The following is a 25,059-nucleotide window of genomic DNA, read 5'->3' as shown; positions in this document are numbered from 1 at the left end:
ACTCCCCAAAGAGGGAATGCTTGAAAGAACACTGGACCAGACTTGTACTGGAAGATGAAATTTCAGACTCTTTCAAAATGCTGTCCGGGGTGTTAGGAAAGCACAGAGTCACGTGGGGCTCGATACTGAGTCAAACTGGTGCCGGGGACAGGGAGACAGTGGGACAAGCCCGAGAGCGGTTCTCGTCGTGTGACTGATTGGTTGGGAGTTGTGGTTATTGTAGTGGGTATCATGGAAATGTATGTCTGATGATAAAAAGGTGATTTTTCAACATTTGCAATCACATAAAGGAGCCTTGCTTCATGTTGTTGAGGATAATTAGCCCACGTGATACAGATCAGCTGTAATCAGCAACAGAGACAGATGGCGAGCATGGGGGGACATAAAAAAAAAAAAAATACTTGTGCTAGCCAGCTCTTTAGATACTACAGACGAGTTATGATTGACAGATTCCCAATACATCTTTCACTGCTGCTTACACCTGAACGGAGAGAACAAAAGCAAATTGGATTTCTGAAACTCCAAATATGATGGCGCTTACGGGAAGCGGTTCACACTCCAAAGTTTACTCTCCATAATCACACAGATGGGGCCAGCCAGGGATTGCACAGGTAAGCTAACCCAGTCCCAGCAATTTCCCACAGACCACAGTCTGTTTGGTTTGTTTGCCGTCTCTTCAGGACTGTGGTTTTTCCACTGTGTTGACACCCTACCATCTGCTGCTGAGCCACTCTAGATCTCATATATCTTCCCCTCTTTGTATTTACTCGGTTGTCTGTACTCCCGTAAGTTTGGGACTAAAGCTAATCAGTCATGATGGTTTTACTGAAGTGTACCCACAAAATGGTGACACACATTTCAGCCTGAAAAAAAAAAAAAAAAAAAAAAAAACACAAAACACAAGACAAACATGTTTTAATAAAAAAAACTTTATTCAAAAATAGAAAATAGAGTCCTCTGGCAATCTTCACCTGCAATTCAGAGTCAGACAAGGTAGACAGCAAAGAAAAGTTTTAGATATTCAAAAAGTACAGGTTTCCTTAAGCCATCACTTGGTAGTGCACAAAATGTAAGCCACAGTAGAAACAAAGAATGTTACAGTCCTTGTATTTTTAAACGACAATAAAGTTTCAGTGGTTTTAGGTTCAAATTGAGCTGTGACTACAAATAAACTGCCCAAAAATACTCTGTCCAAAGGATATGCCAGAATAAGGATACAAATGGTTCTGCTGGGCCACAATATCAAGGCTTCACATCTTGAGCATATGAAGTGTAAAAAGAACACACCATTAAAATTGACAATGAAGCTTGCTTAGCTACAACATAATAAAAACAATCATTCCCCCCCTTTTAGGTTTTCTTTCACAGGTCTTTGAATCCTGCTGTACATTTAAGGCAGGAATCTCTCTCACCTGTTGAGTTCAACGTTGTCTCTTCCCTTTTTTGGCATCTGTGCCGTCCTGTTTGGGCCTGGCTGACCTGGCAAATTGCTGTAAGATCAGAGTTAAGGTTTGGAAGCAGCAAACATGGGTGTGAAACATCCAGGTGAAAGTTTACCAAAATTAATAGCATTTCCTCAAAGTTGCCAACTGAACATGCTTATCAGGGCATTATTTAAAGGATAATTCTGGTTATTTTCAATTTCAGTCAAAAGAAACACGTTTTTTTTTTTTTTTTTTTTTCCCCAAACACTAATACTCTTTATGGTTCACATTCATAGAATACCATGGTTTATTGTATTGGTAATGCATTATTTCAGTGCAGCATGTGTTCCATTCCCATGGCAACGTGAGTGTGCTCTGATAATACCGACATCATCAACCATGAGTGATCACCCACATGAGACTTACAAGTACTCACAAATCTCTAGACCTTAAACCTACATAAGTTGTCTCCCTTCAAAAAGAATCGATCCCCAGGCTGAGGTACCACCACAGGCCGATCTGCAGTTGCCATAGTATATATCAGTATATATGTCCCCCAATGACGTTATATATCAACTGCCAAAAAGTTGCTTAGTGTAGTTTCCAGTCACAAAGCCCCACTTTCTCTTGTCACAAACCCCATGTCATGTGAATTTCATTTGCGAAAAGGTCTCAACTGTTTGCTTATAAATGCCAGGCGTCTGGTGGCCAAAGCGGACCTTATAAGTTTGGGTCTCTCCTGCTGACCGGTAAGTCCTCATCCTCTCTGAGAGTTAGCTCAATAAATCAGTCACAGCTACTGACATTCGCGTAGTGAGATAAAATGTTAGGTTACTGAGAGGGGGAGTGGCATGATGTGTAAAATTCAGGTTCAGTCACAGCAGTGCTGTCAGTTACTAAACTTGAGCATTTTGACCTACAACCACGTCTTGCTCTCAGCGCTTCAGCTCACCAATCTTTGCAGCAGCGACCCCACCTCCTCCCCCCAAGCATCTAAAGAGAATTCACCGGCACTAGTGGTCATACTGCAGTCTCTGGCTAGCACTGAAAAAATCATTATAGGGAATCTAAATTGGGACCGGCTGTCCTTTGCCTCTGACTACTTAAATAGACATCTGTGCTGAGATGAACCTCGCACAACTTCTTGATGCTCAGACTAGAATCAAACCTAATGGCCAATCTGAGCCCACCTTACCACGTGGGTTACAATCACAACCGTTTCAAGAACACCCTGGCAGGAACATTACGAGATTACAAGATTCATGTATAAAAGAAATGCGTGGCAGTTGTCTTGATTCCGCTCACAACGTTTGCCTTTAAACAAATCTATGATTTAGAAATGCAGTGTTGAAGCAAGGCACAATGCATTCAAGCATTTCGATGTTCAGTAGATGTTGTTAGAATTTCCAAAGCTGTTTTAGTAGGAATCTTTGGTTCTCAGAGGATTAAAAATGTTAAAATCAATTCACACCCCTGACAAGAAGATGCAAGGCAGTTTAACATCTAAATTCTTTGTTAGAGAGGAATAAATCTAAAAAAATTTGATAAACAATTTAAGCCCTTTTGCTCTACTAGCATCTCTCCACCTCTCTATGGATTTCCATACAAACATACATCATGCTTTATCTTCTAGTGCAAAAGAGCACCTACATGTCAGTTATTGATTATGCTCACTTTGTATTCATGCCACGTTCTCTGCAGTTTCTTGAAATCACACTTTGCTGCTTTCTTGGTTGCACTTGGGTCTGAACTCATCACTGCTCATTACAGAAACCAGTTGGAGACACTTTGTGAACTACTTTCAGAAAGAGACACTGGTTTTCTACAAAACAATATGACAAAGTCTACCCCTACCTCACATCACTCTTTACCTGGAAGACAACCACACACAGTACAAGATCTAAAAGCAAAGCTCACTACCGAATTCTCTGTTCATCATCTGAACATGGAAACGCTACTATGCTGCCATCACGGTTACAAGACCACAAATAAACAGCCTTTTTTCCATTAGACAAGTTCAAGAGTTCGGGCATCCCAGTAGCTCACCAGATCAGAGTGTGTACCACTTGTTAAGGCTGAGTCCTGATCACAGCGTCCTACGTTCGAGTCTGACCTCAGGCCATTTGCTGCATGTCGTCCCCTCTCTGTCCCCTGCCTTTCCTGTCTCTCTCTACTGTGACTGTGACCAAAAAAAAATCTTTAAAGACAAGTTCAAGAGCTGATGTGTAACGGTCACTGTTGAGAGCAGGTCAGGCGCACCAGAAATGACTGCTGATCTCTCTCAAGGTGCTGTGGGTCTAACCGAATATAATATCTATGATTAGGGGTGTACGCTTGATGACAATAATCACACACCTGCTCCTATTCATCCCTTTGTTCCAACATCTAATTTTTTTTTTTGGCCACTTCCCCTAAGCTTGGCTCATCTACCTCATCTTGCATTAGAAGAATTACTTTGTTTCTCACAATGCCTTTCAACAACCCCCAAGACAGAGGGTGTGAACTTGTGGCTTGTAATCAAAGGTGGACATATGGCTATATAAATACAGATAGTTAGCCAAATACTTCATTAAAACTGGGGTGTGTCAACATTTGCAGCCCTGGAAATCACTTTTTCACATTCCATAACCTGTTCAGGGACTTGAGTCACTTTCATCCTCCATGCTCAGCTCATTTTGTTTTGGAATCATACTTCAGACATTTGACATGACATAAAGTCTAGAAAGAAATTCTTGGTCTTTGATTCTAAGGTGCTAAGCAGAGCGCTCAGTTATAAGCCTTTTAGACTGGGCTTTTCTCCTTACGGTGAACCAACAAGATTATTTTGCAATGAAATGCTTCCCAGCTTTTTAAGTAAACAGACAATTACCGATGCTGTATTGGTACAAAATCAAGTGCTATCATTATATGTGAAGCCATAAACCTGCCTCCACAAACTCCTACCGCATAACCGCTAACCTGGATTTCCACCAGGCTTCATAAAACAAGAATCCTTGTCCTTGGTTCTTCTTGGGAGGGGATAAAAGGATACAACAACGAGGGGTTTGTCATAGAGAACGTAGCCGTTGGTTTCCCGCAGGGCTTTCTCTGCACTCTGCTCACTGGGGAGCCCTACAAAGGCCTGGCCCTTCATCCGCCCCTCCTTCATTAACACAATGTCAAACCTGAGGGAGAAAGAAAGGCAGGGAACACATCATTATCACCAGTGACTTACACCTCGGTTGAGTCAACAACATGATGTAGCCATTCAGTACATGGTGAGGAAAACATCTTTAGCAAATTATTATAGACACATAAAAGGAACTAATCAGTGTATTCAACTGCATTAGAGTTTGACTTGAATTACAATGTGCAAACTAGGGTCAGATGGTGGCCCACACAATAAAATCTTGTAAATCATAATTGTTTTGTAAGGAAGTCAGATTGTAAATTTCCATCTGATGCATTGCTTATAAGGTAATTCACGTCACTAAAAGACTGCAAAGGCTTTAAAACAGCAGTTACACTGATGCTCAGAGTATGGCCACAAATGCAAAAATATACAACTTGAGTGTCCCTTGTGATCTGTACAATATGATAAAGTAAATATATACTATATACAAAGCTATATATAAAAAACATAAAAAACCTTTACATAAAGTCAGAATTAGGGGTATGAACAATTACACAGGTAATCTGTTAACAGTTTGAAATTTAAACTTTGAATAATGCAAACGTCAACAGCAAATAGCTAAACTCCATAAAACCATTAGTGCAATGTGACTTTACACGTCCTGAATGCAAACTTAATTTGAAGATTCAATTGCCGAGGCACTTTTATTTTAAACTCCACTAAAAATGTTGCATAAATGTGTGGTAGAACTGTTACAGAGAATGTCTGCTACTGTTCAATACTCATTCGCACAATGGCCGGGACAACATACATGTTTTTCTCAGCTTCTGACAAACGGTCAATGTATCTCCCATAGATGTACTTCAGGTCCTGCAACATAAATAACAGGGGGAAAAGTTAATAGATGCATAAAAATATTACTTATACATTATAGCAGTAATTCTAGTGATGTGTATAGTGATAGGACTAGACAGGGAAAAATTTAGCTGTTATTTAAAAATGATGAATTTTGACTATTCATAATGAAGCAAACAAAATAACACTCAAGAAGAGGCACTATACAATAACCACAAACAAACAGATTTCAGGATGGTCAGCTGTTATAAATGCACCTACTTTCTCCTCCACTTGCTTAGCGATATTCTTCACGTACAGTCTGCAGGTTGGCTCGCCTGGTTCATAATTTTTAAACACAGACATCCTTTTTATCTCTGTTTTAAAAGAGAGAACGAAAAAAAATCAGACGCAAGGTGCATTTCAAAAACAGGTACAAAGGATCACAGGGCTGCCTATACTGACATGAAGGCAAATTCAAAGTCATTTCAACTCAATGCCAGCCGTTCAGTCTGTTTTATTTAAACCAGAAAGGAGTGCAGAACTAAGGGATGCACTGCTACATGAAAGTGACGATTAAATGTTTGATCTCAAAACCTAGCAATAGTTCTTTTTAACTGTGACTTTAACATATACCATCTCAGTTGACATATATTGTATCTGCATGGAGACAATGTGCCAGAAATCATTTGTTTCAGTCGTACGTTGTACAAATGGCAAACTCCTACACTCTTCCTCATCATCGATTCTTTGTGGTGGATGATACAGATTCCTCTCTGTGAAATACATTGAATTGCCATGGATAAAGCAAGCTAAAATTATATTTCGATTGCTTCAAATATTCGGTTCTGAAAACACTATTAAAGAAGTTTCTTCTTCCAATATCAGACACTGCACGTTTGTGACAAAATGTTAGCAAGCAGAACAAGTGAAGACAGGCTGGAGAAGAGCTGAGACTTGAAGTCTGATCTCAAATTGGGATCAACGCCCCTACTTTTGGCAATTCCATGAACTGAAAATTCTGACTTTTCAGTTTCAGACTTTCTGACTGACTGAAACTGACCACACAGTGCAATACATGAGAAAAGTAAATCTAAGAATACATTCTGGTATATTCTGAGACTGAGTCTGATTCCCTGATTTTCTCCTGAGAGTTTATCTAAATTGCTGACTTTGCCTGTCTATAATACAGCTCTCAAACATCTATGATATTCCAGGATTTACATGAGCAGCGGAGGGCCTGCACCCTGTATGTGAGGTTTACCATCTCTAGACAGCCGTCCTTTCTCCAGCTCCTTCCTGGAGATGATGTCGGAGGGGAGATTCTCCTCCTCTTCTTTGTTCTCATCTTCCTGTTGGGAGGCTTGGACGCTGGGATAGAGCTTCCCAAAGCCATCAGCTTCGGTCCCTTCCTGACTGCTACCGGCAGCAGGCTCCTCCTCATTCACTTCTGGTGAGGACACAGGATGTTACAAAGATACAAGTGCTGCATGTAGTATTATAACATCAATAAACAAGTTAACAGTAATCACGACATCCACCACAATTGATACAAGTCACCCTGGGTATAATTTGTTTTTGTTGTTTTTTGTCTGCATGGTTTCTGAAGCTTTTTGGGCTGTTGGTGGCGCTGTGGGGGCCAAACACAACATTCCTCAAAGATTCATCAAATTTGACCCAGCAGTGTCCTTCATTAAAAATGAAGCTTAGCGCCCTGATGTCCTGTTGGTGTGCCAATCAGATTTATATTCAAAGTGCTAGACCCCAGTGTCAATATCCATCATCTCCCCAAGTTTCATCCAAAATACACAGCAGAGGCTCAGAAATCAAATGTGATGGGCAGATGGAGCCCAATCCATAGCCCCTTCCTTGATCTTAAATTGTGGGGGAAAACGAAAACAACAACAGTGTTGAGAGGCTGCGTCTGCACTGCATTTAACATTGTGTGCCACCGGATGAGATTTGGAGGAATATCTACTTGATCGCTACATAGCACAAAAGGGGAACAGGACATTGTTTTTCCAGAAAAAAGAGAAACAAGGCTTTCAGATTTTCTGGCAGCGGCAGAGTCAAAAGCCAAAGGAAAAAGTAATCTCCAACCTGTTTATCCTTCCCAGCCAAGAGAAAGACACCAACTGGGGGAGACAGGAAGTGATATCCTCTAACACAGTAAAGGAAAAACCTGCATTATGTGTGTTAGTGAGGTGTTGGGCCACCACAACAGCTTCAATGCTCCTTGGCATATATTCTCTTAGTTTATGGAGCTCCATTGCTTCAAAAGACACCATACACAGACAGGGAGATTATAGTTGGGCTGAGGTGTATAAATCCCTTTTTACAAAGACAAATGCACATTTGAGAGTTGAGTGGCACTGGTCTAGTCTTGTCTTCTGCCTTGACCTGCCAAGGGACTGCGGATGGAAACTAGCTAATCTAGCTAATTCCGGTGCATTTACATTTGAATCCAATATTGAACTGTCCATGAATGTACGCTGTCCCTTTTAAATACACAAATAAATAGATGTGGGAAAAAGTGATGTGGTCAGATGGGTCATCCTTCACCATGTTCTGGACAAATTTACTCGTCCACCAAGAGAACACTACAGGCCTGACAGCTGGACCTCTACAATGAGGGGGTCATCTGGCTCAGTTATGCTGTGGTGGGCATTTTCCACTTGTCCCCTTAGAGGGAAGGCTCACTGCAAATCAATACATTGTTATTCTGAGGGATCACCTTTATTCTGTGATGAAACATTTCTATTCTGATGGGAGTAGACTCCAGGATGACGACGCCCTCATCCACAGAGCACACAGGCTCACTGAATGGTTTGATGAGGATGAAAATGATGTAAATGACCACCTTCAGTGAACACATCTCAATCCAGCTTAACCCCTATGGGAGATTTTGGACTCTGTATCACCATCACCAAAACACCAAATGAGGGAATAACTTGTTTGAATTGAGCTCCATCCCTCCAGTACAGTCCCAGAGACTTGGAGAATGTATGCTAAGGAGCACTGAAGCTACTGTGGTGGCTCATGGTGGCCCAACACCTGACTAAGACACTTCATGTTGCTTTTTCCTTAAATCTGTCACCCGTCTGTATAACACAGCATCATGACTATGCCGTACTGATGTTTTAAAATGCTCTGAGGGGTGCTTTTTAAAAACTGGTCAGGTTTATGGGTTTACACCAATTACATCCTGGACACTAACTGTTTGCGGGAATAATATGCAATTATTTATACATAACCAGACCTCATAGTAATTGATGGAGAGGATAAAGGACAAACTGCAAAGTGTGGACTATTGGCACATTCAATCCATTTCAAGCAAAGAAATGAAATCAATTCAAAATCTATTCCCGTTTTACAAACATGAGTTTGAAAGGCAGTCGGGAAATAACTCAGTGGCGGACTTTTGAGGAGTGCATGCATTCATGCACACATGCGCATGCACGCGCACACACACACACACACACACACACACACACACACACACAAACACACACAGTAGATGGAATTACTAAGAGCAGTGAGCCTGTACAAATCCAGGGGGAAAAAAACCTTGTCATCCACATATGGTGTATGTGTGTGCGCAGTGGAGCAAGAAGCGTTGGGGAGCTTTTCTGATATACTCGCAGCACAGAACTAGATCACTCCTTTCAAAATTATCCTCCTCCTTATCTCTACCCCTACCTCCCCTTTTCATTTAAATAGCTTGTTTATCGGATCCCACACCCCCACTTCCCAAAACAAGACTAATCCAAAAAGCCACCTGTCATAGTTTATCTTTCCCATGCCTTTAGGAAATCTTTTATGTTTGACTTTGAGATCTATTTTACTTCTCAGGGGCTTGCTGGGGAGTGAAGTTGTAGAAACAGGTAGCTAGAGAGAAGGCAGATAAGGCATGCAGGGAACTGCACAGCTGACAGGTAACACGCACTGTGCCCCCGATGACATTTCCTCATACAGATAATGGTAGAGCCTTTATGGTGCAAGCTCCTTCTTTGATACACTGTTGGCTAACACTGTTTTTGACTTCAGCCACAGTAAGTGCTTTGACTGATGTCAGTGGGAGTATTGAAAGTGTGAAATCACATCCTGTTTCATTATGATAATTACCATGATGCACAAGAGTGATAATCAAAGCATCCCTCTTCCTTTTACTTAGGCTATTTTCACCCAAAAGCAGAACAGGCAGTCCAGTCAAGTTAAGTTTTCCTACTCTTTATTCCGACTGTATGAAAAAGACTTGATTGACAGAGAAGGAGAAACTTAGGCCAAAAAGCTATGGCAGGACTCAGTGTTATCCCAGTGGAAGCATACAGCCATATGTAGCGCACTTACTCATACTGTTGACAAAATATTTCCAAATTCAGTAACAATGCGTCCTCCTAATTTAAATAGACTACAAGAGCTCATACGATGCATTATAATGCTTGTTTGCTACCCACTGACATTCTTTTCATTGGGGATGCAGGATTTCTCCTCTCTCTTGGTTTAGAAACTTACTACCCCGATGAAACGTCGTTTAGACATTTAGGGGGAAAACCAACTCGAACTCTCCTAGATCTTCTAATTTGAAAGTGTTAATCAGCTTACTGAGTCTACTGCTGTATTGTAATTTTACTACTTGTAATGCCACACTGAATCCCATGGCCACAGTTCAATGAAGACATGTCTTTAGAAAGGCCTGATTATTTCTTATCAACTTATGACAAACACTGCAAGGCCCTTAGGATAAAAACCCCAAGTGACAGAACAGGTGATTTCACACTCACTTCTGTTTTAGCTTTGTCAAAATGCTATCAACTACACTGAAGAAAAACTTTGTTTTTCTCATAGTTATGAATGCTGAGATCACCTAACCAAAGATATAACTATCTAAAAGGTAAATTTATACTTCTGCATCAAAATGCCACCATATCTGAGCTATAAGTTTTTGGGGCTTTTACATGGACATATAACTAAGTCCAGTTTTTTTTTAAAGATTATTTTTTTGGCACTGCTGCTTTATTTGACAGTCACAGTAGAGATAGACAGGAAAGGCAGGTGAGAGAGAGGGGATGACGTGCAGGAAAGGACCTGAGGTCAGATTTGAACCCCGGTCACTGCGATCACGACTAAGCCCTGGTAAATGGTATGTGCTCTTAACCGGTGAGCCACCGGTGCACCCCATAACCAGGTCCAGTTGACCTGATTCAATTTCCTTGAGATACATGGACATCTTACACTGGACTCTTTAGGGCCCACTCACATTGGCAAGTTTGAGCCCGTATCGTGCTAAAGCCAAAATCCCCCCCTCCCCAGTCCCCGGCTGGTCTGCACTCACATTACCTTTTTCCCAAACGCGCCCAAGCACGATTGCCCCCGGTGTGCATGTCATCACGTTGAAATACGACAACAACAGGCATGGCCCGACATCATTATAAATCAATGTAGTTCAAATACATCATGTCTTCCTTTTAATTAAAAAACGTTTTTGGTCCTTTTAATCAGACATGGGATGTTTATTTACCTTGACAGTTTCGGAGGTAACTTCCTCCTTCTTCAGAAAGGTCCAACTGACAGCCGGAGCGGCACCTGTCAGATCCAGCAGACCGGGTGACCGGGTGGCCGCACACCGCGCGGTGCCGCGGCCAGTGCCGGCCGGTGCCGACGCGGTGCCAGCCAGCACCAGGTCTGCCGGATCTCCGCACACAGACTGCTGTACTTTCATTATAAACCGACTTTTGTTTATATGCGGTTGTAGCAGCACAACGGACAATGACACAGACAACATGGTTGATTATTGATTGCGCAACGCGGCCATTCGCCGGTAATCGCGCTGTGCACATTAAACAATTTTGCAGAGGCAGGAGGAGCGTTGCATGATTTACGTCCGCACTGCGTGCGTGACCGTGCATGTGCTCGTGTATGCGCCCGTACCGCGCTGAAGCACACCCCCTCCAACCGTGCCAGAGCGGGGGAAGTGTACTGTATTCAAGCACGATACGGAGCGATCACACTGGTCAAAGAATCCGGATTTTAGGGGCAATCGTGCTTGGGCGCGGATCAAACTTGCCAGTGTGAGTGGCCTCTTATACTTTATGTGTACTTCATTTGTGCAGAATTAATAAAGTCTTGATGTCTGGTGTTCCATTGATTGGCTCAGTTAGTGCACAGACTCTCCAAAGAAACACAACTATGAATGTGCATATCACTGTAGCTATGGTGACACTTAAACACATATATAACACACACATAATTTGACCTTAAGGTGAAACTGGGCAAATGAAGCCCTTACCTCTGCCTTCATTAGCAGACTCCATCCCTTGACTTGTTCCAGCTCCTTCCAATATGGCTGCCACCTCGGGGACCGAAATGTGGAATTCAATTTTCCTTGGTCCCGCAGGTTGAGGCTGCTCGAAGACGTCAGAGGGCTGCAACATTGGAGTGCTGGGGAAAGCAGAGACAATCAGCACTTCCCTTACCACCAGCCTCTGAAACTGCCCACAATAAACTTGGTTCCTGAGTGGGTTAAGGGTTGGGATATTTTGTTTTCTGGTCAACCAGAGATATTTCCCAGACTGCAACATGCGGCCAAGAGACACTGGGGTGTGTGTGTATTTATAGGTTTGAAACTGAGTTTGTGGTCTGTCATTAAGGGAGGAGATGTGTGCTGCAGAAACAACAGTTTCCAGGTCACACAGGGCTATCTTTATGAGGAAGGCATATTGTCTAGAGGTTTTTGCCCCCCCCTTTTTAGAGTGTTTATGAACAGTGTCTTCAAGAGAAGCTATGCGTGAGGACTGGGACGTGCATGAGTGCCTTGGTGTACCTCTGAGAGTCTGGTTTGGGAGCGTAGAGTAGATCCTTGATCTTGGGCTTCTTTCTCTTGGAAGTTGTTTTTGTTCTCAGGGGTCTCTTGCATGCTTGGTTGACCAGGCCCATCAGACGAACAATTCTGGAAGAAAGCAAGCATAAGAACTGAGGGAAAAATTCTACCCTGACACCCGAGCGCCACCTGAATACTGACTGTGCATTTATCTTTGCGTGCAAAATAGACGCTGAGTAACATTTTTACTGCTCCATAGCAGAAAACTGCTATAATGCATCCACTGGGAGTTGATACTGTTGATCAATAACAATGAGTCAATGATTACTTGGTCTTTTGCTGAGATTTCTGGCTTTCAAAACTCCCACTTGATGCCCCTTAAACCACTTTTGCTTTGAGACAAGTTAATACTGCTGAATGATACGTGAACACATCAGCTCTACCAACAGCTGCAACATGATGACCAAAAACATGAAAATCCAATCCTTTTTGCCCCAAGAAAAATTTCACACAGACATGAGTCCTCTGAAATGTCAGCGGTTATTTACGACTCACCTTTCCTTGTTTTCGTCATCTTCGCTCTCATACTCTGACTCCTCCTCACTAGACAGCTCCATCTCCTCTTCAGGTAGAGGTGGGTAGTTGGGAGGTAGTGGAGGGGGCATGGGAATGGGAGGCACGGGAGGAAGCTCAAACTACAGCAGATAAAACAACCTGGCTTAACCCAAAATCACCTGTGGTTGTGACTTGAACTGGTGCATTTTATGAGCATTTTGTTCCCTAAGTTGCCAGGCAAGCGATGGAGTAGACAAAACTTTTTCACCAAAAACTGTGAGTCAGTGGCATGCAGGGATTTCAAGTGACAAAATTGATTTGTATGGCTCAATGTATTGTGTACACATGAGCTTACCATGGGGGGTCTAGCTGTGACTGGGCCAAAGGGGCATGGTAAATTCATCTTGTTCATCAGATGAAGAACCTGTGTAATAGGAGATGTAATTCATAGCTTACTTACATCTGTACATGTAATTACACCAAAAGTTTTGTGGAAAGTGGTAACATAAATATACTGCTGCTCTCAAAAAGACAGTGTGGAACTTGAGCTTCACATGTAAACCAGCTTGAAAAGCTTTCACATTTTCATTTAAAATACAAGGATCAAGGTAAGGCTGAAGCTGAAGTGAGATGCTGCTGGTGTAGCTGAGTATGTGGGCAGTGCCTAAGCAACACACTAGTGCCACCAAGACACCAAAGCTGGAAGTAGCAGCAGTGATGATCCAAGCAGGCAGCCTCCCAGGGAAATGTTAAACCTATAACTCATGCCTCCCACTTATGGTTTATTATTAATACTTGCTTCCCAAATTGAAATTTACAAGGCAAATGTTTGCTGTTTGATCTTTAAGAGGTTGGATGCAGTTCAAAAACCACTGGGACACTTTTTCTGGAATTGGATTTCCATTTTACAATTTCAATTTGAAGCCTAGAAATGCTGTCATATTTGCATATTTTGTGTAAATTCCCACCTTCCACACTGGGTTAAAAATAGTGAAGTATGAAATCAGGAACATGAATAACAAAACATGAGTAGCATTGACAGAAGACACAGAGATGACCAACATCTGCATATGCATTATTTCCAGGCAGTGGATAAGAAACAAATTAATACCGAAGATGCAGGTGTACTCACTTGAACATAAAACTTTGGCACACTCAGGAGGGCATGTGTTATATTTGTCAGAATTCCATTTGAAGGCGGCGGGTATAAATATTTCAAAATGGGATTTGACTGAAATTTCAGCCTGGAAAAGAGAAGGGTGTGGGGGCGAGAGAAAGAGAACTATTGGTGAAAGGAAAATCTGCAGTTTCAACTCTCTACCTTAAGAACAATACCTGCTGCAATACATAAAAACAACTCACAAAATGTCATAATAATGGGGACACATGAATATGTGAGCAGGCTAGTGAGCTTTAGCAAAGGTAGCTTATTCTTCAAACAATGAACACCCTGCAACCAAAATCTAAATTTCAGCCATTAAGGGGCATAGGGACCAGCATGCCATGTCAGCACCAAGGCTTGTCCTCATATAATAATAACTTTCATCGGCTAAGTCTCAGCACAGCATGAGAGGACAAATCTAATTCAACCCAAGTCTAATAAGGCTCGACTGGAGGGGTGTGTGCAGTGGATGCAATGTCACCTGCCGCTTGGCTGGATGACAAAGAAACTTGTGTTACCTGGCAATCCTACTGGGACTGGGAGGAATAATGTACGTTATGAGTCAGAAGTCAATCAGCTACAGATCTAATCAATTTAATTAAGTAACGGTCAACCGGTATCAGTTTTTGAAAGCCAATAATGATACCAGTATCATTTTGAGTTGGAACTGCCAATAGCCAATATTTAGCTCAAATAGATAGCATCTTCAAATTTGACCATTTAATGTCCAAACATTGCAAGTATTCAGTGTTTCCTCAAGAATTGTACTTTGAGTCAGGGTGGAAAACAGCATTTAGATCATGGGACATTAAAACTCTTGACTGATGCCAACAATACCAAGAAAAAGAAGGGGGAAAAAAGATTACTTGTACACAATCCAATCAAAATCCAACATTACAATCAATTTAGACTGAGGGCTTCCCATAGATAGCCGATGCAATCTTGATCCACCATACAATATAGAGTTAATCAAACAAACTGCACTGTATCCATCATATCAGGTGTGACATCAGCTAACTGATACCCAGGTTTTAGTATAAGGCGAGTATTGGCTGAATTTATTGGTCTGTCTAAACAATACGTTCCCTCAACAAAACACCTTGTTGGAACTAATATTAGAATATGCTCTTCAATATGAAGGCAGGGAGACTGGATTTCTGTAGCTGGAGCAAGCACAGATTGTCAGCGTTGGAGCGAGGGGTATCAAAGACCACCTGGTGCCACCAACTGGCAGGACAGACGGCCTGTCATGCGCTGTCGTGGCAGCCTGGCTATCTAATTGGACACGAGGCCGTTGACAGCTCCTGACTGCAGCTCTCAGATTCCCGTCCAGCCTTACACTGTCAGCTAGCCTTCAGGCGGCAGGGAGGCAGGCAGGTAGCAGCAGCCACGCTGGAGGCCACTATGCACCCAAACTGACAGCACTTGAACCAGGCTTGGAGAGCATGCCGCACATGCATATTTGATTGTGACGGGGACGACTCGGGTTCGTTATGACCTCGCTCACACACCCCGAGGACCATGAGGTACTACCAAATCAAAGGATATGATGTAAGCATTCCTTGCACTGTAATCCAGGGAATTCATTCAACCAATATGGCTTTCTGAGAGCTGATAACAATGTTTTCAGTCAAATGCTGCCGATAACATGTTGTGCCTAAGCCTGATTCAGATGTCAAGGGAACGATGTACTAAGCCATGAGTGGTGACTAGCAGAGAGGACAGCAGGCTATGCTGACATAAATCTACAAGATCAGACAGGCAGAAACATTCACCAGCCAACTAAACTAAATGTTACAGGGCTGAGTGTTGGAGAGCAGGTCCTGTCACAGGGTTTATCAAATGTTACCTCCTATCCTGTATCAGATATTTCCTACAGCCATCAGCAAGCTCAGCAAGGATTTCATTCATTTAGCACTTGCTCACACACACATTTTTTGTTTTAGTCTTCATTTTTTGTTGTTGATGGCCTCATACCTGCTGTGTGTTGCCACAGGGGAATAATGTTAAGTTTTAAATAATGTTCAGCTAGTTAACCATCCGGACAGCAGAAAACTAAAACTTTTAGAGGCTACAGCCTCATGTACAACAGCATATCAGGCAACCAATCAGGAGCCGGTAACAGCGCACAGTAATGGAAAAAAGAAGGTAATCCCATTTATAAACACAGTAATTAGCTGTACAGTAAAGCAATATTAAGAGAGATTACATGAATCGATTTTTTAATGCATTGTGAAAACCTAAATGGGAGCTTATGACTTCCAGGAAGTGATGCAAAACTTCAGCAAACAGACAGCAGTTGCTTCTACCTGTGACAACACATTCATGGGTGGGTTCATCACTACATTGAAGGTGATAGGGAAAATTTACACTGGTTTTATCATTGGACAACAACATGTTTATGAGCCAAGAAGCTGAGTCTACTGCCTTGCAACGGCCAGCTCTGCAATTTAGAAAACCAAGCGGGTTACAAACACAAGGTTGCCCACATTAAGATTGACAAATATCACAACAAAAACCCATCTATGAACATGTATCCCCACGTACCCGAGGGTAGGTGCAACGCCAGTCTCTATGAGTGGAATACTCGGCTGTTTCTTCTCCTGTTTCTTCTCCTCTTCTTTATCATCATTAGCACTACAGAAGAAAGAAATTGTTATTTCTTCAAAAAAGCAACTGACAGCAATCCCTTCATGTATAGTTTTTTTTTTTTTTTTTTTTCATAAAACAGTGATTCACAGAAACTCAACAGTAACAGGAGAAGACCTCAACACTGTAACTACTAGATCCAAGAGACTTACTCATAAACTCTTTGAAACCCCGGAGCCTGTGGCCGGGCTTTATTTATTTTGAAAGGTTTTGTGCAACAGTCTGAACAAAATTAATTTTATTTCTTTCAGTTTTATTTTATTTATTTATGTTCTTATTTTTTTTTTTTTTGGGGGGGGGGGGGGGGGGGGGTGATGTGGTTCATAGGTTTATGTGGTTTTTTTCTGTTTTTTTTCTAAACTAATTTTACAGTAATCTTGTAATTTTCAGTATTGTATGGGATAATTTTGGTCATTTTCACTTTCATAAAGGTATTATCATTAGATTAATGTTTCTGATGTTCAATCCATAATGTTGATTAGCTCTCTCTCCCTCCATCACTGTGTGGGTTTCAGATTCAGTTCATACCTTGTTCATTGTTACTTACACGGATTCATATTAATACAAATAATTCCAAAATGACACAGACACATCTACGTTGGTGAAAGTGAAACTGCTGCGGTGGTACCAGTCTGCGAGTTACAGCCAGTGCAGAACAAGAGTGTCACAGTTCATTTCCCATGACAATTGTGTATGTGTTAGGAATGTTACCTGACTGACACTGGAGGGTCCTTCAACACTGTGACATGGTCTTTGCCTTTTGCAAACTCTGCAACAAGTGTATGATTGAGAATCTGTAGCTGATGGAGCCTGCTGAGGGCCTGAAAGAAATGTGAGACAGACAGCATAATACAGATTAGGTCCACATCAGTAGACATTATGTGTAAATCTACATATTTGTGGCTTTCTGCAATTACTCACCTTTGCTGCCTGCTTCTCGCTGCTGAAAGTTGCAAACGCTGCATGTTTCTGTAGAGATATAGAAATCTGCCTTGAATGATGCTGTATCAATAACAAGGTGTATTCAAACCTTTCCCTATGCCTGACACTTCAAGCGGCTACTTGTCAAGTCTGGAAATGTCTGGATATTAGGGCTCACAAAGAGTCAGCCAGGCAACGTACCAGAGGACCTGTGTTTGAGAGGACCCTGACCGACTCAGCTCCAAAATAATTCAGGAGGTCTTCCTTCTCGTCCTGGTTCAGCTCAGCAGGTAAGTGGCGAATAAGCAGCGTCCTGCTGGTTTTGGTACGGACCAGCACCTCTTCATTCTTGTCCATTTCACTGTAGGAGAACAAAGGAAACGTGTGAATCACCCAGCCAAGTTTTCTAGGTTTGATTCCACACCACTAGTTTTATGCATTGCTAACCATTTTCTGAAGCTCTGATGAAATTGTTTAAAATCCACATCACAAAACCCCTAACTGTAGTTCCACCATATATGGAAATGCTGTGTCTCACTAGTGGCTTAGACTATATCTTCCACCAGTCGACACACCACTTTTAAATTTGATCCCAAACTGAATGACTTGACTGATACATAGGCAGCACAATTAATAGAGGTTATGAATTTATGGATGCACAATGAACTTTAAAGGGGGTGGAAGCATGAATACTGGTTTCTACAGTATTCAGTATTTTCTTTGTAATATTTTATAAATGTTTTTAAGGTCTCTTTTGAAAAACAAGTCTCGATGAAACTCATAAAATACAGCACATTAAAATCACTCTTTATACTTATGTTCATAAACACTGACCTCCAGTTTTGACTGATGCAAGTTTCTACAACCACATTTTAATTTCATTATACAACCTGTTGTATAATGACCAATAAACTTCCTTGTATCCTTGTACAATCTTAAATCTAATGCTTGAGTCAAACTCCTCCAAAATATTTAAGTTTAATACTTAAATTTAACACTGCTACATTTCACATTAAATTTCTACGCCTAAATGTTAGAACCAGAATCAGAAATACTTTTGTGATCCCCCTGGGGTAACTGGATCAGTTGCAGTTGCTAAAATTCTCAAAAGAAGAATTCAATTATAATGAATAGAAAAAGATGTGCATCATGTATAAATATATGCATTAATCTTACAAGTGCATTAATCGTAATTGTTAAAAAAAAAAAAAAAAAAGTTCCAATTTTTTGATTGTATATAACATTACATAGAATTAGTATTAAATATATCATTAGCAATATGAATAATGTTCACTTCCAAATACCCTTGCAGTCATAGGTCATGTTGAATATCTGTAACTAAATCCTTCGTAACAATACATCAGCTGGTTAACAACAGTGCTCAGATATTTTAGTCCTATTATATTTCTCTCTCTTGTACTGTGCTCCATATTTTTAGAAGCAGTTTAATGTCGCCCTGAGCATCGCATAGGTGGTAGAAAAACATCATTTATCCCCAAAGAAACCCATTTGTATCAATATTAATCTGTTAGAGTCTACACTAATACTCTCTGTAGTGCTTACTTTGTCCTCTACCTTTACTCACGGTGTATTTGGACCAGGCATGAGTGTTTGTATAACAGATTGTGGAACTAACAGACAGATTTTTAGGAAAAACGTACAGCTGTTAACTGCAGTCAATCTGGCCGAAGTGGTAAATGGTTCCTATTGGTTCGTAAAACGTCTTTAGTAGTGTACTACCAGGTATGTAACTGCTGATAAACAAGTTAGCGTTAAACACAAAAATGATATACTGACTTAGCAGCGTTATCTTTAGCTCAAGGCTAATGCTGCACGAAGCCAGTTGCCAATTCCCTCTACCTCGTTGTCTTTTCTCGTTGCTGGCAGTCATTTGTATCTTTCTGATTTAACATTAATGACAAAGACAGAAAATGAAACAACTGTCCTCAAAAGATAAAGAATTAAAATGGTAATTTGATAACATACCTGGTTGCTAACTAGTAATTAGCCGCCACAGACCCACGGATGTAACTTCCGCCCTAAACAATCGATGATTGGTTGTTCATGCTGCGTTCACTTCCCGATGGAAATTGTTACACACCCACAACCTCCTAAAAACACTGGTTTACTTTCAAACGTGAACTCTAATGTATCACTAGTTAGGTTGATAGGTTTATGAAGATAGCTGTGCAATAAGCTGAAGAGAATTATGCTTAGCCAAAGTTAATGATAAAACATCAATCATGACTTGAAGACGTCAAATTGAAATTTTCCATCGTTTTTCCCATAGTACACGAATGCAGCATTACATGACCCTTTATTTAGAGCGCCGAAGTTGTAGTTTTTCTTTTTCACCAGTAGATGTCAACCTCAGCACACAAAACAACAGCTGCCACGGATTCAGAGGTCGTACACGTACACAACATCCCTGCATAAGGCAGAATATGCAGTTGTTCATACCTAGGTAAAATTGAATTTATAATTTATGATTTTTGTTTATTTGTTTGTTTGTTTGTTGTTTATTTGTTTTACCAGTGCAACACTGATCAGTCAAAATTTACCTTCTAAAGTTTTAATCGCAGAAAAAATAACAATGTCAAGTGACCATTCTAAAAAAATCCCATAAATCCCATTCTTGTAATATATGTGTTTACACATATTTAGTATAAGAGATTATAGAATTTATGTGTTTCTTCATGATGTTACATACTGTGCATAGAGCTGTCTCTAATCAGACTGCACTCCCCCCTCTCTCTCCTGCTCTCTCTCGCTCTCTCTCTCTCTCACACATACACACATACACACACCCTTACTCTCTAGATACATATATAGATGTTACAGGCGTTGGAAGTGTCTTAGATTGTGGCGTAGCCTGTATCACTCCCTGGAAACAGAGGGTACACAGTGTGCCAGCAGTGAAGGTTTAGCCTTCAGAAGTGCTGAGAAAAGTTTACATTGAATGGATGCAAATCTATCAGTATCACAGGAATTAAGTGCCATTGAGGGGAAGGAGGAGTGTCCTGTTCCTGTCCAGCCTGATGAAGGTCCTCAGCATTCCCACCCCCACCCCCAAGAAAATCCCCCTACCCTCCCCTACTTCTCGAGATGCCTCCAAATTCCTGGGCAAATGAAGCCTTTTCTTTGAGAAGCGATGCAGGGGCATTCCTCATCGGGGGGACACAATAGCCCCCTTTCAGCATGGCCTGGCTCTGAAATTTCACAGGTGATAGGAGGACCGGTGGACACTCGATCCTCCTCCCATCACAGGGCATCAGAGTGAGGGAGAGGAGAGGAGAGGAGAGAGATGCTGATCGAGACCATCATGGGACACTAAAACTCTCCACTGAAACCCACACTAATGAAATTCTTGTAGGGTTTGCGACCCAGCAACCTATTTAACGTCATGGGAAACTACTACTAGAAAGAACAACAACAATATTCATGCATCTGATCAAACTGTCTCATTAGAGTCAGTTCAGGTTATGATCTTGCCATAGACAACAGGTGTAACAGCACAATACATTTATGATCGGTCAAACTGCATCATATCCATCATATCAGAGGTGGATGACTCACCCGAACAGATCTGATTTTTAATATAAGGGCAACATGAAGCCCATGTATCAGTCTAACTTTACAAATGAGGAAAAAGGGAAAGGGGTTGGGCTGTGGAGGGCAGGAGAAGAAGAACCAGAGTGAGAAGTGAAAAGGTGGTGAGACTGACAAGGGGCTGCTACTGCCTCTGTTGACATGCTGAGCCAGTGATACAGGCCAAGAAAGAAATATATAAATAAAGGAAAGGCTTCTGATCTTGTCAGCAAGACATTATAAGGTGCAAATCAGCCAGTGTGATGAACATTGATGTTTGCAATTTAGCTATTTAGCCGATGCTCTCACCCAGAGCGGCTTACACGGATTGATCAGGCCGGGAGTCAGTATCTTTTTTCAGACTTTCTAATGGACTTTACAAAAGCCTACAGTCACCTCTGGACAAGTAATTACAAAACCAAACTGGTTTAGGTTCACTGGAGAGAGGTTCGTGTACAAGCAAGACAAAATAATGTGCTTCATTGAAGTGGCGACCTGCCACATTGTGAGCCTCTTGTCTTATTTGTAGTTCAACTCCAGTACATCCCAGATGCACTGCTTTTCTTTGACTTTCTGTAAGTGTTGTCTTTTCTGCCATGGTGGCAGAAAGAGTTGGTGAAGTGGTGAAAGAATTAGCAGACACCAAGTGTGGTGATCACTACTGTGTATGGAAATCAGACAGAGAGCTGCAAAATAGACTGCAGTGTGTTATTGCTTTAAAGCAAAACAGAATTTTTGCAGAGTACTGGGTTGTGTAGTTCCCTGGGTGTGATATGAGTCCTTATGGAGGTGAAATATCCTCATTAGTTGATCTGTGCTCCCCTGGGCTGCTAATCCACAATACTATATTTGTGTCTTGTCCCAAACCGGTCCCAAAATAACATGTTTGATGCATAAACAAATGTGAACAAAACAGATTATGCCAATATAAAAAAAAATAACAAGTCTGGGTAACCATTTTTGATGAAATTAAACATCTGTTTTCTTGTTGTTTTCCTACTGGAATGGGAAAGTAGATCCGGTAGGTAGCGTCTGCACGAAACATTTGCATAGTAACCTCGCACAAGGAAGAAATAACCCAATAGTACTTTCACAAATAATTACACCAAGAAAGGGTAGCAGGACTTGTTTTTCATATTGGCATAGTCTGCTTTGTTTGTATTTGTTCATGTGCTCAAATTGTCATTTTGGAAGCTGTTTTGCTATGGATGTAAATGGAGAGAAAGAAAATACAGTATTGTGGATTGGCAGCCCAAAGGAGCACAGAGCAACTAATGAGGAGATTTCAGCACTAAGTGGACTCAAAATGTCCAGGTAACTACATGACCCGACACTCTATCCCATAGCAAAATTCAGCTTTACTTTGATAATCAAGCAGAATCGAACATAAAGGATAACTTTAAAGTTTCCATCACACTGAAAAACGTGTCTTCATCACTGCTTTGATTCAGTTCACAGTGAAACTGTAATGGCTCATTTCTGAAACACAAATCTTGGCCTCAGCTCACCCCGAGTCTGTTTGAAATCACTTCAAACTCTTGTCTTGCTGGGAGATTTTGAGCCCACATAACTATTACTGTCTGAAATTACAACCTAAACTCTAACTCCTGGAAGACCTGCTCTTCCTGGGTGAATTAGTATTATATTGGCTTGATTGCAAGACCACAGTTCTTATTACCAGAGCAGCCATTTTGACCTTACATCACATTCAGGGTAGGAATCTCCACCCTGAAGAGCAAGTACAGCTATGCCCTACTGCAGTGTGCAAAGATGCACGTCATACAAACACTGGGAATCAGACAATCATGTTAGAAAGCAACAGGTGTCAAGAATCACGACAAACATTTTTCTTATCCTGAGCCGCAATAAGTCTGAAAACAAAACAATGTGAACTGAATATTGGACCCATAAGGACCAAAAGGAGCAGCAGATACAGGAGTGTTGATCTGGAGCTACCTCAGTCCTGCGGAGGTTTAGAAAACCTCCTCAGAGAAGCCTCAGCTCCGTCAACAGGGTCCTGTAGCCCTGATAAACTGTGCGTGGCCTATATGTTCCCTGACTAGGCAGAGAGGGAAGGCTAACACCACCTTAGACAGTAAACTCAGGTCATTTACGGCCTCCTAGGTTTTAAATGGACCCTTTCATGACTGGGGCACTGAACGGGGCAGCGGGGCCTCAGTGGTGGGATAGTGTGTGTATACCCTGCAGCCTGCATGGAAAATGCAGTCAAGCACTAACCAAGGTCCTGAGCATATCACACTTCTATTGTACAGATGTGTCAAAGACAAGCCTCAAATCATTTGTCTAGCAAATTGGAGTTGGGCCATAGGGATAATTGATTTTTGTGTGTGTGCGTGCATGTGTGTGTGTGTGTGTGTGTTAGGGCTCAAGTGAAATTGGTTTCTGAAGGCAAAGAGAAACAATTTTGGCTTGCAGCTGGCAATAGTTGTTTTGTGACAATAATCTTTGAATTTGAATATTTTTATGCCAGAAAAAGGCCACTTGTAAGTAATACCTGATAATAATAAGTAATAATATAAGTATTGAATCCCCCCCCCAGAATTTCATTGTTGCAATGTGGAAAAAGCCCCTGAAACAGCATTCAGATCATGGGATGCTAAAAATCTCAGTTGAAATCCAAGCTAGAAATATTAAACATGTCATGTGCAGTGTTTGGGACTCCAGCTAGTTTTTACATTGCTAGTATTAGGAGCAGGCAGCTGTTTCCCTGCCTGCTCCCTTTTCTGTCTCTTGACTGTGTGTGTGTGTGTGTTTGACAAAGCCCATCTCTCGTGTTGGTGTGGAATGCCAGCGCGCGGTGACTTGGGTTTCAAGCCTGCACATTTCTCCCTCTCAGAACCAGAGATCCCTCTGCACTGGCCCTCATGCTGACAGAAGCATTCAAGCCAAGCTAATTGTTTGACCAGGCTATTTACATGTTTGCACAAGTAAGATGCTGTGAACAGCGGCTTCCACAAATTTGAGGATCCTCCCCAAAAGTGGAGCCAGCAGGTCAAGATGAAGCCCAACTAGCTGCTCACAGATGTTGCTCAAGAGCTGAGGATCTCCAATATGGCTGCCAGCGTTACACCCTGAAATCCTTCAGTAACTAACATTCATAACTATTTTGTGGTTGGTTTTAAAACGGCACCCTACTGTGCATAAATTTAAAGCATGACTGGCCACAGGGGTAAACAAGCTATACTGAGGCTACTAAACAACATTAGTTTTATACTGCTACAATAAACCCCAGTCATTTCCTCTCTCTCCCTGAGACAGTGTAGAACTGTAGCACATTCATGATTAATTAAAACTCACTGGATCCATGTCCCACATTTCCCTAACATATCAAATACAAGCTGTTTGCATAACACAGACAGGATATAATGACATGTTGTATACACAAGTCGATTAGAGGATTGCATCCGTGTTTTCAAGGATTTAATTAATCTCAGAGATGATGACAATTCTGTCTATGTGAAGCCTTTTGAGTGTTCAAGATTCAAGTGTGGCCAGCACATGTCCCATGATGGTGATAGAGTAATAATAAAAAAAATGGGATTGCATTTATTAATTTGCAATGATGATTTCATGATCATTGTAGTTATAATTTCACTAACATTATCTGACTTTGTTTCCATTTTGTATGGGAACAGACAGGCACAATGGTGATTTTATGCATTTGCAGCCTTCTCTGCATTGTTCTTTGCTAAATGAAGTCACCGAAGAAACCTTGGTTGAGCGAATCAGTGGAATACAAGATAATCTCTGCTTTGTCCTCAAACCTAAACAATCCTTAACACAGGGAGGTGTCGGGTTGATACTCACATATACTTAAAGCTGGACAGATAGGACTGAGGTAGATAATCATGGCACAGGGTGGATCTCAGGCAGAGATCTAACCTCTAATTCTCAAGAGTCTCCACAGCTGATCGGCATCCGAGCAAACTCATAAATGATATGAATTATTTTTGCTGTCTCTGTTTAATGAATG

General features: G+C 41.4%; 1 protein-coding gene across 4 annotated transcripts; it reads right to left on the bottom strand.

The window, feature by feature from the left end:
• Positions 1–909: 909 nt before the first annotated feature.
• Positions 910–19,555, bottom strand: rnpc3 (RNA-binding region (RNP1, RRM) containing 3). 4 transcript variants are annotated; one of them, XM_030079492.1, is made up of 16 exons: positions 19,464–19,555; positions 17,679–17,838; positions 17,478–17,525; positions 17,268–17,377; positions 16,455–16,544; positions 13,878–13,989; positions 13,101–13,169; positions 12,746–12,885; positions 12,194–12,319; positions 11,660–11,811; positions 6,635–6,820; positions 5,653–5,747; positions 5,348–5,406; positions 4,456–4,588; positions 1,413–1,490; positions 910–971 (listed from the first exon to the last, which is right to left on the bottom strand). In XM_030079492.1, exons 2-15 carry the CDS (start codon positions 17,832–17,834, stop codon positions 1,422–1,424), a joined length of 1,545 nt encoding a protein of 514 aa, XP_029935352.1. In that variant the 5' UTR covers positions 17,835–17,838; positions 19,464–19,555; the 3' UTR covers positions 910–971; positions 1,413–1,421. The 4 variants fall into 4 exon arrangements, with proteins under 4 accessions (XP_029935352.1, XP_029935351.1, XP_029935350.1 ...); XM_030079491.1 differs by having other exon boundaries at positions 912–1,263; XM_030079490.1 differs by having other exon boundaries at positions 912–1,256.
• Between the last annotated feature and the right edge of the window lie 5,504 nt (positions 19,556–25,059).

This window comes from Myripristis murdjan, chromosome 20 (assembly GCF_902150065.1).
Source record: "Myripristis murdjan chromosome 20, fMyrMur1.1, whole genome shotgun sequence".
NCBI lineage: Eukaryota > Metazoa > Chordata > Actinopteri > Holocentriformes > Holocentridae > Myripristis > Myripristis murdjan.
The sequence above is the reverse complement of the archived record's forward strand: the minus strand, read 5'-3'. Positions and strand labels throughout refer to the sequence as shown.